Source organism: Schistocerca gregaria, chromosome X, assembly GCF_023897955.1.
Source record: "Schistocerca gregaria isolate iqSchGreg1 chromosome X, iqSchGreg1.2, whole genome shotgun sequence".
In the NCBI taxonomy this organism is placed as follows: Eukaryota; Metazoa; Arthropoda; class Insecta; order Orthoptera; family Acrididae; genus Schistocerca; species Schistocerca gregaria.
In genome coordinates this window covers 531,565,870-531,581,261 of record NC_064931.1, presented here as the reverse complement: position 1 = coordinate 531,581,261, position 15,392 = coordinate 531,565,870, and the positions used below count along the sequence as shown (strand labels likewise).

At 38.1% G+C, this 15,392-nt stretch overlaps 1 protein-coding gene across 1 annotated transcript; it reads right to left on the bottom strand.

Annotated features, from left to right (window-relative positions):
- Positions 1 to 296: 296 nt before the first annotated feature.
- On the bottom strand, positions 297 to 5,510 carry LOC126298185 (uncharacterized). Its single transcript, XM_049989493.1, has 4 exons — positions 5,449 to 5,510; positions 5,101 to 5,324; positions 4,652 to 5,049; positions 297 to 353 (listed from the first exon to the last, which is right to left on the bottom strand). Exons 1-4 carry the CDS (start codon positions 5,508 to 5,510, stop codon positions 297 to 299), a joined length of 741 nt encoding a protein of 246 aa, XP_049845450.1.
- Between the last annotated feature and the right edge of the window lie 9,882 nt (positions 5,511 to 15,392).

The window sequence follows — 15,392 nt, the reverse complement described above, 5'->3', positions numbered from 1 at the left end:
TTTCAGTGTGTGATACATATGTATTTGATGTTAGACATATTTCCTTTTCTGTACTGCAGCTTGAGTCGCAGCAGCTGTTTATGCAGTTTATATTTAACTGAAATGATTACAATGAGATAATCAAAAAATGGTTCAAATGGCTCTAAGCACTATGGGACTTAACATCTGAGGTCATCAGTCCCCTAGAACTTAGAACTACTTAAATCTAACTAATCTAAGGACATCACACATATCCGTGCCTGAGGCGGGATTCGAACCTGCGACCATAGCGGTCGCGCAGTTCCAGACTAAAGCATTTAGAACCGCTCGGCCACACCGGCTGGCTTGGGATAATCCAGTGAATGAATTTTGGGCTAGGCAAGAAACTGTTTGTTTAAAATTTTAACATATTAATTCTTCTTTCAATATATATGAATATTCTGGCTTGTGCTAATTGTCATGTTGGAAGAGTTTTCTTTATTTTGGGAACTTCTACTCCAGAAAATCATAAAAATTTATGAACATCAAAAGGTTTTGCACATAATGCAAATTTTATGCATTTATTTGTTTTGAAAAAGTATGTACTCCTCCATCCAGACCCCCACCTCACGACACTGTTGCTCATATCAGGAGAAAGTTGTGAGTGTGTGTGAAGTAAATGTGTTAAACAGGAAAAAATCAAGCTTCTTCGACACCCAAACTGTCGCCACAAGCAGCAGAGTAGTCATTGTAATCATATGATGAAGACCTTGCAGAAGAATAACTACATAGATGAAGAGTATTTTAGTGCTTAACAGTGTGTCCAGTGTAGCCTCAAAAAAATTGTCACATAAATTCAGCAAGACGACATTCTAGTACAATAAATTGTAACATAGTGGGGCACCAGGCTTCACAGGTGACATTATAAGTATGACGACAAAATTCCATTGACTTAATGATTACTGAAATTATAAATAACTGTTCAAACAACGTTTTATTCCTGAACTTGAGTGCTCACATGAGAGTCCACTGGTCACTTTGAAACGTCCCCTTCAAAACATTTATGGATTATTGTGCTGATAAACCTCTATGTTATTTGATTTTCAAACAGTTGAGCAGAACTGAATGTACTCAGACATTTTTCTCTTTAATTATTCTGCTCAACACTAAACTGACACACAATATTTTTAGTGCAACGCAATCTGACTGTCAAATATCACTACAAAAGAATGGCCCTGACTAACAATAACCTATACCTTTCATGAATCACTTGCCTCACAAAAATCTTCGTTGCTCGAACTACTGCAATTACAGCGAGTGCCAATATTGCCACCTAAATAAAAGATTCTAACTACTGAAGGCACTAACTACTGATAGGCATAGTTAGCAAATGAAAGATGTTGATACAGAACAAACAATGTATTTACTTAATAATATTCAAAAGTCATCATATATATATCAGTTCACGATACACAGTATTACAAACTTACACTTTTTGATGGAAACATGTCCAGATCGTCCACTCTCAAAATTCTGTCATCTCTCTCCCCACATCCACCACTGCTGGCAGCTCACCACGAACTGTGCAACGCTACATGCTATTCTCATCGAACTGCCCAACACTATAATAGCGACTATTCAACAATGCCAACCAGCCACAGGCTTTACACAACACAGTCAGTGATTTTCATATAGAGCGCTACGTGGCGTTACCAACATAAAAACCTAAACAGCCTACTTACAACTTGGTAATCACTTTGTATTACAGTCTTATAAGGCTCATAAGGGAGAATGCTGAAAGCCTTTTTCTCTCAGATCAAAAGTGAAAGCAAACACAGTAGATAATTATTTTTGAAGGACAGAGAACTAGATTTGAGATTAAATACATTGGTTAATATGTTGAGAGTTTCTTTTGTTTGGAAACGTAAAATTAACCACACCATGGTTCAGGTCGGAAAAAATCGATTTTCGGTATTCATCATATTTCGTTAGATTAAGGTTTTATTTAAGTGCTCTGAAAAGGATTTTGCTGAAAAAAAATGTCGAGCATTTAAAGAGCATTTTCCTACCATATGTGCTTATGTGCCACACCCACTTTCCTGTCACCCACTTTTCTGCACGTATTTTAGATCTTTATATCCCCTACATTGCATGTTATAGATTTTTTTTTACTCTCGAGTGTGTTGGCTATTCTTGGAATGCAACGGTCGGTATTCTTTTGTTTCTGCTATTTGTAAACAACACGCTTTCAACAGACGGTTAGTTTTGTTAAGTGTGATTGGAAGTAGTTGTTATACTTACATTTGCAGTGTTTGTTTTCGTGTGTTTTGTTGTGTTTATTGAAGATAACGAAACATAAAAGCATTTTCAAGAAACGACAATTTAAAGGAAACAAGTTTAGAAAGCTTTCTGTACAAGAGGTTATGTCACATGGCAACGATGTTTCTAACTGTAATTCTTCAACAAGTGCATCATTAAAGAAGCTCTCACCATTTCAAGAGAGTTACAATGAATTTACTGTACATGGCAAGGGGTGCAGTAACATTATTATAAATTTGAGAATATTATCAGATGTAATTTCCAAATTTGTACAATGTAGACAGTGTGGTAAGTTACAGAGTGTGAAAATTTGTGAGAGTGCCAGTGGGAGAATAAGCCTAGCACTTGCTTTGGATTTAATTTGCACTAAATGCTCAGCTGTGATTTCATTTATGAGTTCTTCAAAACCAGATGCAAGTGTCCCTTATGAAATCAATACTAGATTAGTTTATGCATTACGATCCCTTGGCAAGGGCATGACTGCAGGGAGATCATTTTATTCAGTGGTGAACTTACATCAACCACCAAATAAGTTTGAAAAACTGACTCCTATATTAGAGAAAACTGTATGAGAGCTCATTGAGGAAAGAATGAAACTGGCTGCTTGGGCAGTAGTGGAAGAAAATGATGGATGTTTGGATATAGCAGTTGCACTTGATGGAAGTTGTCAGAAAAGAGGACATACTTCTCTGAATGAAGTAGTGACTGCCACGAGTGTAGACACCGGTAAAGTGTTAAATGTGGAGATAATGTCTAAATATTGCAAATGTTGTAAAGTCAATGAACATAAAGAACACAACTGTGTGACTAATTTTAGAGGAACAAGTGGTGGTATGGTGGTATGGAAGTTCATGGAGTACAACAAATATTTCACCTTTCCATATAAACAAGAGGTGTACGGTACACCAAATATTTGGCCGATGGTGACAGTAAGGCATACAACAATGTGGTGAACTCTAAGCCATATGGAGATGCCATTATTAACAGAATAGAATGTGTAGGCCTTGTTCAAAAACGTTTGGGAACAAGACTGAGAAAACTAACTGTTGATTTGAAAGGAAAAAAATTATAAGTTGGAAAATTGTTGACCGAACAGGGTCGGTTAACTAAAACTGAAATAGAAAACTTGCAGGTAATTAGTAGAAATAAAGAAAATCTGGAGGCAATAAAGAGAGATGTTTGGGCCATATTCTTCCATAAGTTCTCTTCTGATGATAAGTCATACCATGGATTGTGTCCATCAGGAGAAAATTCGTGGTGCAAATACAATACGGCTCAGGCAACTGGAGAATCTTATTCTCACCAGCATTCTCTTCATGCTGCTGTTATTACAGCAATTAAAACTATTTTCAGAGACTTGGCTCATCCTGACCTTCTAAGGAAATCTCTGCATGGGCACACACAGAACCCAGATGAATGTTTCAACAGCATAACTTGGAACTGCCTTGCTAAAACTGTATTTGAAGGCATGCATACAATGAAACTAGGAGTTCACGATGCTGTTATTACATTCAGTTGTGGTAATATTGGAAAGTGTTGTGTACTGAAAAAGCTGGGAATTAATCTTGGTGAAAATGTGATCACTGGGCTGAAGACTGCGATAAAATGAGGTTAGCTGATGCAGTCAGGTCTGCATCTAATATGGCCAAGAAAGCTAGACAAACACTGAGGAAGGTGAAAAAGAAGCTGGAAGACCTGCGAGGCCAAAGAAGTGCCATCAATGTGGCAGGACAGTTTTAATTAACTGTAAGTAATAAATTTCCTGCAAGCTAAAATTTTCGGTACATATGCCCCATTATATCATAGATAAATGGTTGAAATTTTCAGAGGCTCTGCATAACATAAAAACCTACCTCTGGTACTACATTCATTAATATACCTCCATGAGGAAGTTCGTAGAAAAATATTTTCTTCAGAAAAACCTAATATTTTTTGTTAATAAATTTAAAAAGTATTTCTTAGAAACTATCAAATGGATAAACTAGATTTTAGTACAGTTGACTCGATTAGTATCATGTAACATACAGTAAAAATATTAAGGTCCTTCATCAAATAGTTTTTTTCAGAAATGGGTCAAATACTTGCCTAAATTAACATGGGTTAGATAGGCAGGGTGTGGTCCCCTTAAATGAATAGAACTGATGGAAAGAAAGAATAAACTCCTCACTTGCAAGGTAACTTAATATAGTTACACTAAAGACAAGTTACAGACACGGCGAGTTAGCGCCAAATCATATAGAGTGCATGTAGGAGAACAATAGAGTAAAGAAGTACATAGATAAAGATAAAATACACTGAAACATATCACTGCAGTTTATGTCACTGATCAATATTACTTGGGGCTACACTAGCCCCCCTTTCTGAAGATCTGTACCCCAGGTATATTGGGGTAATGCTGGTGAACAGTTCTTCCTGCCCATGTGATCACTGGAGCTATAGGTGGAGGATCTGTAGGTGGAAAGATGTGGTCTGTAGTCCAAGGTCTGTGTAGCCCTTGAAGGTCTTGGTTTGTAGCTCTAGCACTCGAAGTCCCATTCTTATGTGCATAGACGTAAGAGGGTATTAGCCACTCTATGGAGACCATTTCATGCTTTACGTTCCAATCTATGACGGAGCTGTGTTTCTCAGATGGTAGGATTGTAGGTTTGTCGGTCAGTAGATCAGCAGTTAGGCGTACCTTTTCCCCAAACAGGAACTCTGCCAATGGACGGCCTACATCTTCTTTCACCGATGATCGAAGGCGTAACAAAATCAAAGGCAAAGCTTTTAGAGCTGTGTGCCATTAACGCAGCCTTCAGAGATTGCTGAAACCTTTCAGCTAACCAGTTGCTTTCTCGCGTATGTAAGTGCAGCCACATATCTGTAGCAGCTCTCCAAATAGACAAGCCTCAAATTTTCTTCCACAGTCAGGTGTGATCATTTGCGGTATGCCATAGCGAGCAAACCAGTCTGCCAATAGTTTCGTAGCCACAGTGTCTACCGAAATATTGGATGTAGTGAATGCTTCTGGCCAAAGGGTAAGCCTATCCACCACCATCAACACGAAGCTATAATTTTTATAATTTTCGGAACAGAGAAGTGATCCCACGCAAACGGTATGTAGGTGCATGAAACGGGCTGTAGGCTCAGTGAACGTTCCCATAGCAGCATGCACATGTCTGCCAGACTTACTCCTCTGACATTGTAAGCAACATTGAGACCAGTGGCGGGCATCCTTCCTTATTTCGGGCCATATAACGTATTTTGCCAGCCGTTTAGTTTTAGCCCTGACTCCAACGTGTGCTAAATTATGAAAGATATAGAAAACATCTTTCCTGTATTTCAGTGGAAGTAAAACTGGGGGGATGATTAGTCAACAACGGATGTAACTCAGAGTCTTTCTATTGATCAACCACTATTTTCTCGCAGCAGACTGCCTTGACGCGATAAATAATCAGCCTCGACATGCTGCTTGTGTGTATAACGCCTGTGAAGTAGTGTGCTATCAAGTTCGCTGTGCGACATTGACAGGGTGATACTAGGTCTGTGCTCTTGGAAAAGAATGCTGTAAGCGGTGCATGATCTGTATAAATTGTAAAGTGCTTGCCTTCTAGGTATTCTTCGAAGAATTTAACCGCTACGTGACTGGTTAGTAATTCACAGTTCTTAACGCTCCATTTGCGCTGCGCTTGTGTCAAGAGGCGGGAAAAAACGACAAGGGTTGACAATCACATTTGAATCTCTGTTGTAATGTCGCATCTACTGCCTCCTGGCTGGCGTCGACCATAAATGCCAGTTTGGCGTTCTGCATAGGAAGGCTAAATGGCACGGCCTCTGCCATAGTATTCTCATCATCCTTAAAGACCTCCAGTAGATTCTCATTCCAGGGTACCTTCTTGTTACCTTGGGTGAACTTACCTTTCAGAAGCCCAGTCAAAGCAGTCTGTTTCACAGCTGCCTGTAGAAGATGGCGCCAGTAAAAATTTATCATTCTCAAGAATCTTCGTAATTCCTTGAAAGTCCTCAGAACCGAGAAGCCACGATGGAGCTGTACTCTTTCGGGGTTTGAAGATTGACGTTTTGTGGAAACGACGAACTGGAGAAACTGTACGCTATCTTTGCAAAACAAGCTCTTGTCTTTCTTGATTACCTCTAAAAATGTTCTCAGGCTTCTGAAAACGGTTTCATAGGTACTCCTTACGCTGTTCTATAATGCCGGAGAAGATGAGAATGTCGTCCATGAAACGAAACAGAAATGGAAGCCTTCTAAGAACCTGATGAATAAGCCTTTGCCATGATTGTGAGGCATTTTTTATGAGAAAAGGGTATAATAATGAAATGGAGCAAACCAAATGGAGTTGTGATAGCAGTCTTCTTCCTGTCGCCCTTTGTGACCGGAAACTGTACACACAACTTGCGGCAGTCGATAATGCTGAAAACTTTATCTTCTGCTACGGCTTTAAACAATCTGCCACCTTAGGTAACGAATATTTATCAGGAATGGTACGGGAATTCAGGACTCTATAATCTCCACACATCGGCCAATTTCTACCCTTTTTCTTAACTAGGTGAATGGGTGACGTCCACTGACTATTTGATGGAAACACGATCCCTTCAATAATCTGTGGTCTGTGTCAATTGTTCCCAACCTGTAGTTAATTACCCCCTGAAGGATAAATTCAAATAAAAATTAAATGAATCGATTCTGTTTCAGTTATAAAGCTACATTATTTTCGAAAGACCATTATTATTAACACAATTTTCAAGACTCTCATATTGATTATACAAGTTATCAATAATTACTTTTTCTTAGTTATTAGCATTAATGTGGTGGAGGTTACAGGTTGCTCACATAGTTGTGCTTCTGTCCATCGCTGATGATAAAAGTGCGACATATATGTAACAAATGCTAAATATCTCTAGAAAATGTCTTCTCCAAGTTACAGATAGAACCTACAGTAGTCCAGAAACTGCTTCATTACTCGTTTCAGAACAGATAAATGAATTAATTGAGAGCATGACACAGCAGTAACTACATAAGGGCTACTCTGGTGCTGTACACGGTATTATTATTATTACCATTATTATTAGAGTGTTTAGGCACAAAGAATTAACAGCCTGGAATCGTCCAATTTCTGCCAGTTCAGATGTAAGGAGTGTAGCAATGAAGTGATTTATGAACTGTAAATATAGTGCACACATCTGAACTTCTGTTTTTTTAATTGTGTTTGCAGTGTGCAGTTCAAGCAAGTGTGGCAATGGAGAGGAGTAATGCAGGGAAACACGTTTAGTAACAAGTGTGTAACCTCACAGTGGATAGTTACCTTTCTTTTCTAAAGAGTTGTCGGTAGCACTTGCGATGCACAACATTCCTTGGTCATTCATTCAAACACACACACACACACACACACACACACACACACACACACACACACACACACACACACACACAGTCACATACTAAATATCATTCATCTTTCATCATTTTAAAAAGATAACTATTTCAAAAAAAGTCTTTCATTCTATAGTTTAGTTAGATGCTAAAGGTGGTGATAATGTGGGGGAGGGTGTAAGGTGGCAACATATGTCAGGGGGAAGGGGGAGTGTGCAGGTGACTAGCTAATGTTTGATTGAACTCATGGGTAATGGTCTAAGAAAGGTTGGGCACATCAGATGTCAGATATTAAATATGTTCACCAATAGCGTGGTACTGGAACCTGAAACAACAACACAAAAGATTTTTTCCTGGAAGGAAAGAAACTTATACCTAACATAAATTATGAATTGTGTCATATTCATTAAATGCCAAATAAAACTATACATTTATCAAAATCGACTGTCTATTGAAATCCCACAGAAATATCAGCGCCACTGTGCTCACTTTCACAGAACCTCTTCGTCACAACTAAGTCTCCAGCGGCGCTCCACAGATTGGGAGCCGAGTACCCTACCGAAATTCTGTATGGCTCTGCAATGAGCGCCCCCCCACGCCCAGTGGAATCGATACAAACAGATCTAAACTACACAGTAAACAATTGATTTACAGAGTTTGTAAGATGCTCGTAAATTCTTCAATGATCCTGAGTCATTTTTCAAGTCCCACTAGAGACATGCATCTCGTGACAGGTTCCCAATTGATGTTATCAGCAAATTAATTTTTTCTTTTAATTTAAATAACTCCCTTGGACTCAAAACTAACAACAAATATGGACAAATCTCCCCTTCGTTTAATTCTGTGCAGTGAAGCTGCGTGCACAAATCGTTATTCCATACAACAATAAATTATTCCCCCAAAATATTCTCAGATAAGTAGATAAACATAGTTAAGCGTTATTAATTTACATTTTTCAAATTTCTCTGACCTCCATGCATCCAAATTGGCGTAACCAGAACTTATAATTTGTAAATTATAACTAACATAAAACCATCCAAAAACTTAAGTCTAACACATACATACACATAAATAAATCTCTCAAATACCCCCGAAAACCCAATTTATATGCATACTGTGCACTGATTTTTGACTTGGTACCATTCACCAAATAATTGAATTCTCTGACCTCCTCGCACCCAAATGTGGACTGCATACCCCATTATGACAAAAACATGATGCTAACAAATTTTAAATTCGATGGTTGGATGGCGTGAGGCTAGCTTGCAGTAGCTAAGGTGTGGGTTCGATTCCCGCTGGGAGTACCAGTTTTTAACAGCCACAAACATACTCTCTTCACCTCCAGAAATGCCAAGTAAAGAACGCAGGATGGTGCCATGATTCTAAATCAACATTAAGCATGTCAACTTGGTACTGACTTGAAGAGAGTTTGGCAGAGGTGGAAGTCGCTGTTTGCATAAACTCTGTCTCTAGTAAGCTTTCTCAGACTAGTAATATTATTTTAGTTCACAAACTAATTATCGCTTAGCTCTAGCTCCAGTTCTGAGCACTTCGAGATGATAATGTCCCATCATTTCGTTGTTTCCTCATTATTTCAAACTCCTCCAGGTCTCTATGAATGGTGTGATCCTAACTATTAGTAAAAAGGAATTTGATAGTTGTCACCTCTTCATGTGGAGTTAACAACGACGATATGCACGGACTTGGAGTCCAAGGTAGCATAGAACGATTCGTTGTGTTACCTTTAGCCGAACATATGCACCTTTCGCAACTAGTGAGGAAACAATAACTATTTCATGTATGATCGTAGCTTCAAGAGAATCACGAAAGGTGCCGAGTTTAAATTCCTCCAAGGAAAAAATCTTTTGTGTTGTCGTTTCAGCTTCCAGTACGACGCTATTGGTGAAAATATTTAATATCTGACATCTGTTGTGCTTAATTCACAATTCATATAGGTACTCCGTTCTACTCCCCGTCCATGACCACAACTTTACTTCATGGCATCACTCTTGTGTGTTGCACTTCACTATATACCTTTCGTTCTTACTTCTCAGGGAAATATAAGCTTCATGCGGTAGTGGTAAATATATTGTCATTTATTTCCAGGTTCAAACATTCGGCCTTGTAAACTTATACTGGTGTAAACTTCGATATTTTACGTCTCTTTATGCCTAGTCGAATCTCGAGCAGACACACAAGCTTTCTTTGGTTAACAGTGGGTTCAAATTCGGATCAGGAACAAATATTAGTCACTTCTTTAATGAGGGTGATAAGATTTCTGAAGTGCCGCTTATTTTAATGAAGTTTAATTTACAATCGTTATGGACTGTGTTAACTGTAATAACGCGTTTTCTGATATTGGTTATATAGTGGACTGGCTGCAATAAAGAGTAGCGTTCTCTAGTAGTCTCTGGTGGTAACCATTGTGTTTAGTCGAACGACTGTACTGCACCACGTTTAGAGGACTTGGAACACAACTATGCTGTGTTGGTTCCATACAGTCAGATGCAGCCTCTGTTTTGGAATACGGGGATGGCATCTCTTTTTGAGCTGTTGAGTGTACATACTATGATGCAACTGTGGGTTTAACAGAGAGGACAAGTTTCACACATGTTTTCAGGAAGAAATACATGTTTTCTTCTCAACAAGATTGCAGATTGCCCCGCCTCCTTGCTTTAGTCAGTGACTACTCTCAGCCTCAGCACAGCAAAGGATTGCAGCGATTTGTCACATGCGATGTCGCCTGTAGTCTGTCACTCGTCTGTACACCCCACGCACAAGCGATATTACATGCAATTTAAATTAGTATTTTGTACTCCACTATGTCAAGAAGTTCTGCTTTGGAAAATGAGCTGCAACATTTAGCAGCCATTGCAGTTGCCTTTCGTATCCCCACGAATACTTGAAAAATATACATTTAAAATACACGAGAATTACAATTTATTAAACACATTTGGGAGCTCTTTTCTTGGGAGTTAATGGTTACTTTACAAAATATATTACCATACGTGTTCACTGATACCAAGTGGGTTGTGTACATTTTTTGAGGGTGCTAATACAATAAATTTTACTTTTATAAGTCTTAAGTTCCTTTTTTATTCATTATTCTTATAGTTCAATTGTAAGTATTTACACAATTTGTTTGCAACCTCGATGTGTCAATAACAGTACTGCTGATTTTCATACCTCTGGTTATCAGTTGCATGAGGGAGAGTTAGATTATATGAAATGACAAGGGACGTGAGTATAGCTGTATAATAGATTTTCCCTGAATATTTGAATTAAAATTTCCTCTTAACATTACACTAGCTATTCCATTTACAAGTTAAAAACTTCAATAATGTGTGTATTTCATGCATAACTTAGAATCATAAGATTAAGTGTCTTGTACCAGGACTATTATTATGAACTTTCCACAGTTCTACTTCTATAGCACAGCCTTCAAAATTATGACATCTTCACAGAAAACCAATACTCAATGGCTTCTCAGGCCAGGGCATGCAGCTCCTATTGCGAATTGTTATTACTGAATGGGATATAAAATCTATTTAATCTGAAATCAAGAGCCTGGTCAATAAGCAAAAATTGATTATTTTAGAACATTCTTCAAACACATAAATTAGAATGATTTAAACAGTGCTAATGGCATGAATAAAGTACAACACTTTAATTAATAAAGTACGTATCATATCAAAAAACAATTTGTCCCAGAAAGTAACCCACATTAGACCAAAGTCTACAAAGAAACCATAGTAAAAAAATTCTGTGGAAAGAAATATTTAAAAAATTAGCAGCACACAAGACAGATACATAGACCTATGAGAGAAGAAACAGAAGACACAATACTGTATCCAGTAATGGGCTCATAACAGCCACAAGATGAAAGAACAGAAGAGGAAACGTCACTCTGCTCTGCAAAAGAAGGAAGGTGTTATCACCAGCAGCAACAGCAGCAGCAGCAGCAGAAGGAGAAGAAGAAGAAGCAATGTCACTGGCAGAAGAAGAAGTGTCATCACCAGCAGACGAAGCTGTCTCATCACCTGCAGAAGAAGAAGCTGTGGCAAAGACACCACAGTTAATATTTGGGAGAAGAGAAAGAAAACGAAGCAGAAACATCTCAAGGAGCTGAACGTTTTTGCACCAGCAGATAAAAAGAAAGACGCCATAGAAAGCCAGAACATTAACAAAAATATTTCTAATACATGGATCTTGCAGCAGAATGTACATTATGTATCCAGTAAATCAGAGCAGGTAGAAGTACTAATGACTGTAGAGAAAGAAAACGAAGCAAAAACATCTCAAGGAGCTCAACGTTTTTGCACCAGCAGATAAAAAGAAAGACGCCATAGACAGCCAGAACATTAACAAAAATGTTTCTAATACATGGATCTTGCAGCAGAATGTACATTATACATCCAGTAAATCAGAGCAAGTAGAAGTACTAATGAATGTAGAGAAAGAAAACGAAGCAAAAACATCTCAAGGAGCTGAACGTTTTTGCACCAGCAGATAAAAAGTGCAGCAACACAACTTGGCATGGACTCAACTAATGTCTGAAGTAGTGCTAGAAGGAATTGATATCATGAATCCTGCAGGGCTATCCATAAATCCGTTAGACTACGGGCAGGTGGAGATCTCTTCTGAAGAGCATGTTGCAAAGCATCCCAATTATGATCAATAATGTTCATGTCTAGGGAGTTTGGTGGCCAGCGGAAGTGTTTATACTCAAAAGATTGTCCGTGGAGCCACTCTGCAGCAATTCTGGATGTGTGGGGTGTCACATTGTCCTGCTGAAATTGCCAAAGTCCGTCAGAGTGCACAATGTATATGAATGGATACAGGTGATCAGACAGGATGCTTACGTGCGTGTCACCTGTCAGAGTCATATCTAGACATACAAGGGGTCCCATATCACTCCAGTTGCACTCGCCCCACACCATAACAGAGCCTCCACTATCTTGAACAGTCCCTTGCTGACATGCAGGGTTCATGGATTCATGAGGTAGTCTCCATATCCGTACACGTCCATCTGTTCGATACAATTTGAAACGAGATTCGACTGACCAGTCAACATGTTTCCAGTCATCAACAGTCCAATGTCAGTGTTGACGGGCCCAGGCGAGGGGTAAAGCTTCGTGTCGTACAGTCATCGAGGGTACACGAATGGGCCTTGGGCTCCAAAAGCCCTATCTATGATGTTTCGTTGAATGATTCGCTGACACTTATTGATGGCCCAGCATTGAAACATACAGCAATTTGCGGAAGGGTTGCACTTGTCTGACGTTGAACGATTGTCTTTAGTCATCGTTGGTCCCATTCTTGCGTGATCTTTTTCCGGCCACAGCGATGTCGGAGATTTGATGTTTTACGGATTCCTGATATTCACGGCACACTTGTGTAATAGTCGTATGGGAAAATCCCCACTTCATCGCTACCTTGGAGATGCTGTGTTCCATCGCTCGTGAGGCGATATTCAAACTCACTTAAATCTTGATAACTTGACATTGTAGCAGCAGTAACCGATATAACAACTGCGCCAGACACTTGTTATCTTATATAGGCGGTGCCGACCACAGCGCCGTATTCTGCTTGTTTACTACATATCTCTGTGGCTGAATATGCATGGCTATACCACTTTCCTTCGCTTCATTGTAAAAAAGTTGTTAATTCCTTCAGATCTGAACATAAGGACAGAAAGGTGGCAATCTATGTACACAGTAAAATAGAAGGTATCGTCCCATGGTCAGTAGACAACTGTACAGAAATGCTGTTTGAAACTGCGACAATACAGACAAGATAGACTAGAGAAAAGTATGTGATAATAAGGCTCTACAGATCAACAGTCAGATAAATGGATTTATGAAATAATTCGAAGTCCTGTTAGCTAAGGCTAGCAGGGAATTTCCTTACATAATTTTAGCAGGTGATCTAAATATTAACAGACTAAAACACAACTGTTATACAACAAGTTTTCAAGATACAATTAAAACCTATGGACCTAATTTAGCAGTAGACAGTGCCACAAGGTGCTGTAAAATACAGAACGTTAATAGATCGTGTAATCACTAAAATACCACAAAGTAGGCAGACAGTACAGGTCATATAGCCAACCATTGCAGACCACTATGGGGTATTAGTTGCAGTAGCAGATAACATAGAAGGTCAGAGAAAATATTTAAAGAGTTTAGACAAACTAAGCAAACAGACATAGAAAGGCTGCAAACGCTATTCGAAACCTTAGACTTCAGTGAAATATATTTAATAGGAAACCTAGATGAGAACCATTCTGCAATACTTTAGGCCATTACATAGTTGTTGCATGTCCATTAGTGTGTAGGAAAATAAATTAGAAGTATAATAAAAACTGAATCACAGTAGAGGTAAAATGAAAGAAGGGAGTAGTGAAAAGTATGTATGAAAATTATCAGCTAAGGCCGACTCAAGAAAATAGGGATGCATATAGGGAAAAGAAGAAATCATACAACAAAACAAATAAAAGAAAGTAAATCGACATATTATGAAAACAAGGTAGCAACCTCAACGAATATCACTAAGACTATATGGTCTCTCATAAATGGAGAGAGGAACAGTGTAGGTGTGGAAACATTGATAACATATTATTTGAGGTAAACTGAGGGAACTCACGGATGCACAAGATGTCAGCAACACTTAAAACAAAAATTATATTGAAGTTGTGGATAAATTCATAAATAAGATTTATACTTCCAAAATAAACACAATAAACATTCAATCTGAGACAAAAATGCTTATTCCTGATTCCAACATATGAATCAGAAATTTTAAAAATACTACATAATCTACAAACATAAAAACACTGAAGGACTAGATGGTATAACTACTCAAATAATTAAATGCTGTTTGCAGTGGGTAGTGAAGCCTGAAAAAGAGTAAAGTAATCCCTATATATAAAGGAGGCTGCAAAAAAGACCCAGACAAATACAGATCTAGAACTATTAGATTCGTAATCTCTAAAATAATAGAAACCATAATAAAGACAGAAATACGCAATAATCTTAACGATGAACAACATCAGTTCAGAAAAGGCAAATCTACCAAAACAGCAATAGATGAATTCATAACACTTGTAGCTGAAGCACTTGAACAGAAGAAAGTCTGTGGTATGTTTCTTGACCGATCTAAAGCATTTGATTGTTTGCACTACGACAACCTATTAGAAAAGCTTCATTGTTATGGTATTGGGGGAAAGCAAAAGACATCATTAAAACGTTTTTTGAGAATATAAAGCAGTGGGTAGAAATAAGGCACAACGTGAAAAATAATATTGGAAGTGTCTTTTTTAATTTTGAAAATGTGGAATATGTGGTTACTCAAGGATCCATCCTTGGTCCACTACTTTTCATTCTGTATGTCAATGATATGACCAAAACAGTATCTGATAGCGTAATTATGTATGCACATGACACTTCATTCATTATTATTAGTTCTACAACAGGTGACTTGCAAGAGAAGGCTTCACTAAATATGAAAAGTGAAAACAATTATTTCAGTGAAAACAATCTTCTTATACATGGAAACAAAACAAAATATATGCAGATTTATGAAAACAAAAAACACACTTTGGACAACAAAATAAAACAAAATCTAGAACTGAAGGAGACACACAGCTATAAATTTCTAGGTTAACAGTTGATAGGTATATGACATGGGAGAATAACATAAATAACATTTGCACCAAAATAGCTTCAGGCATATTCCTGATGAA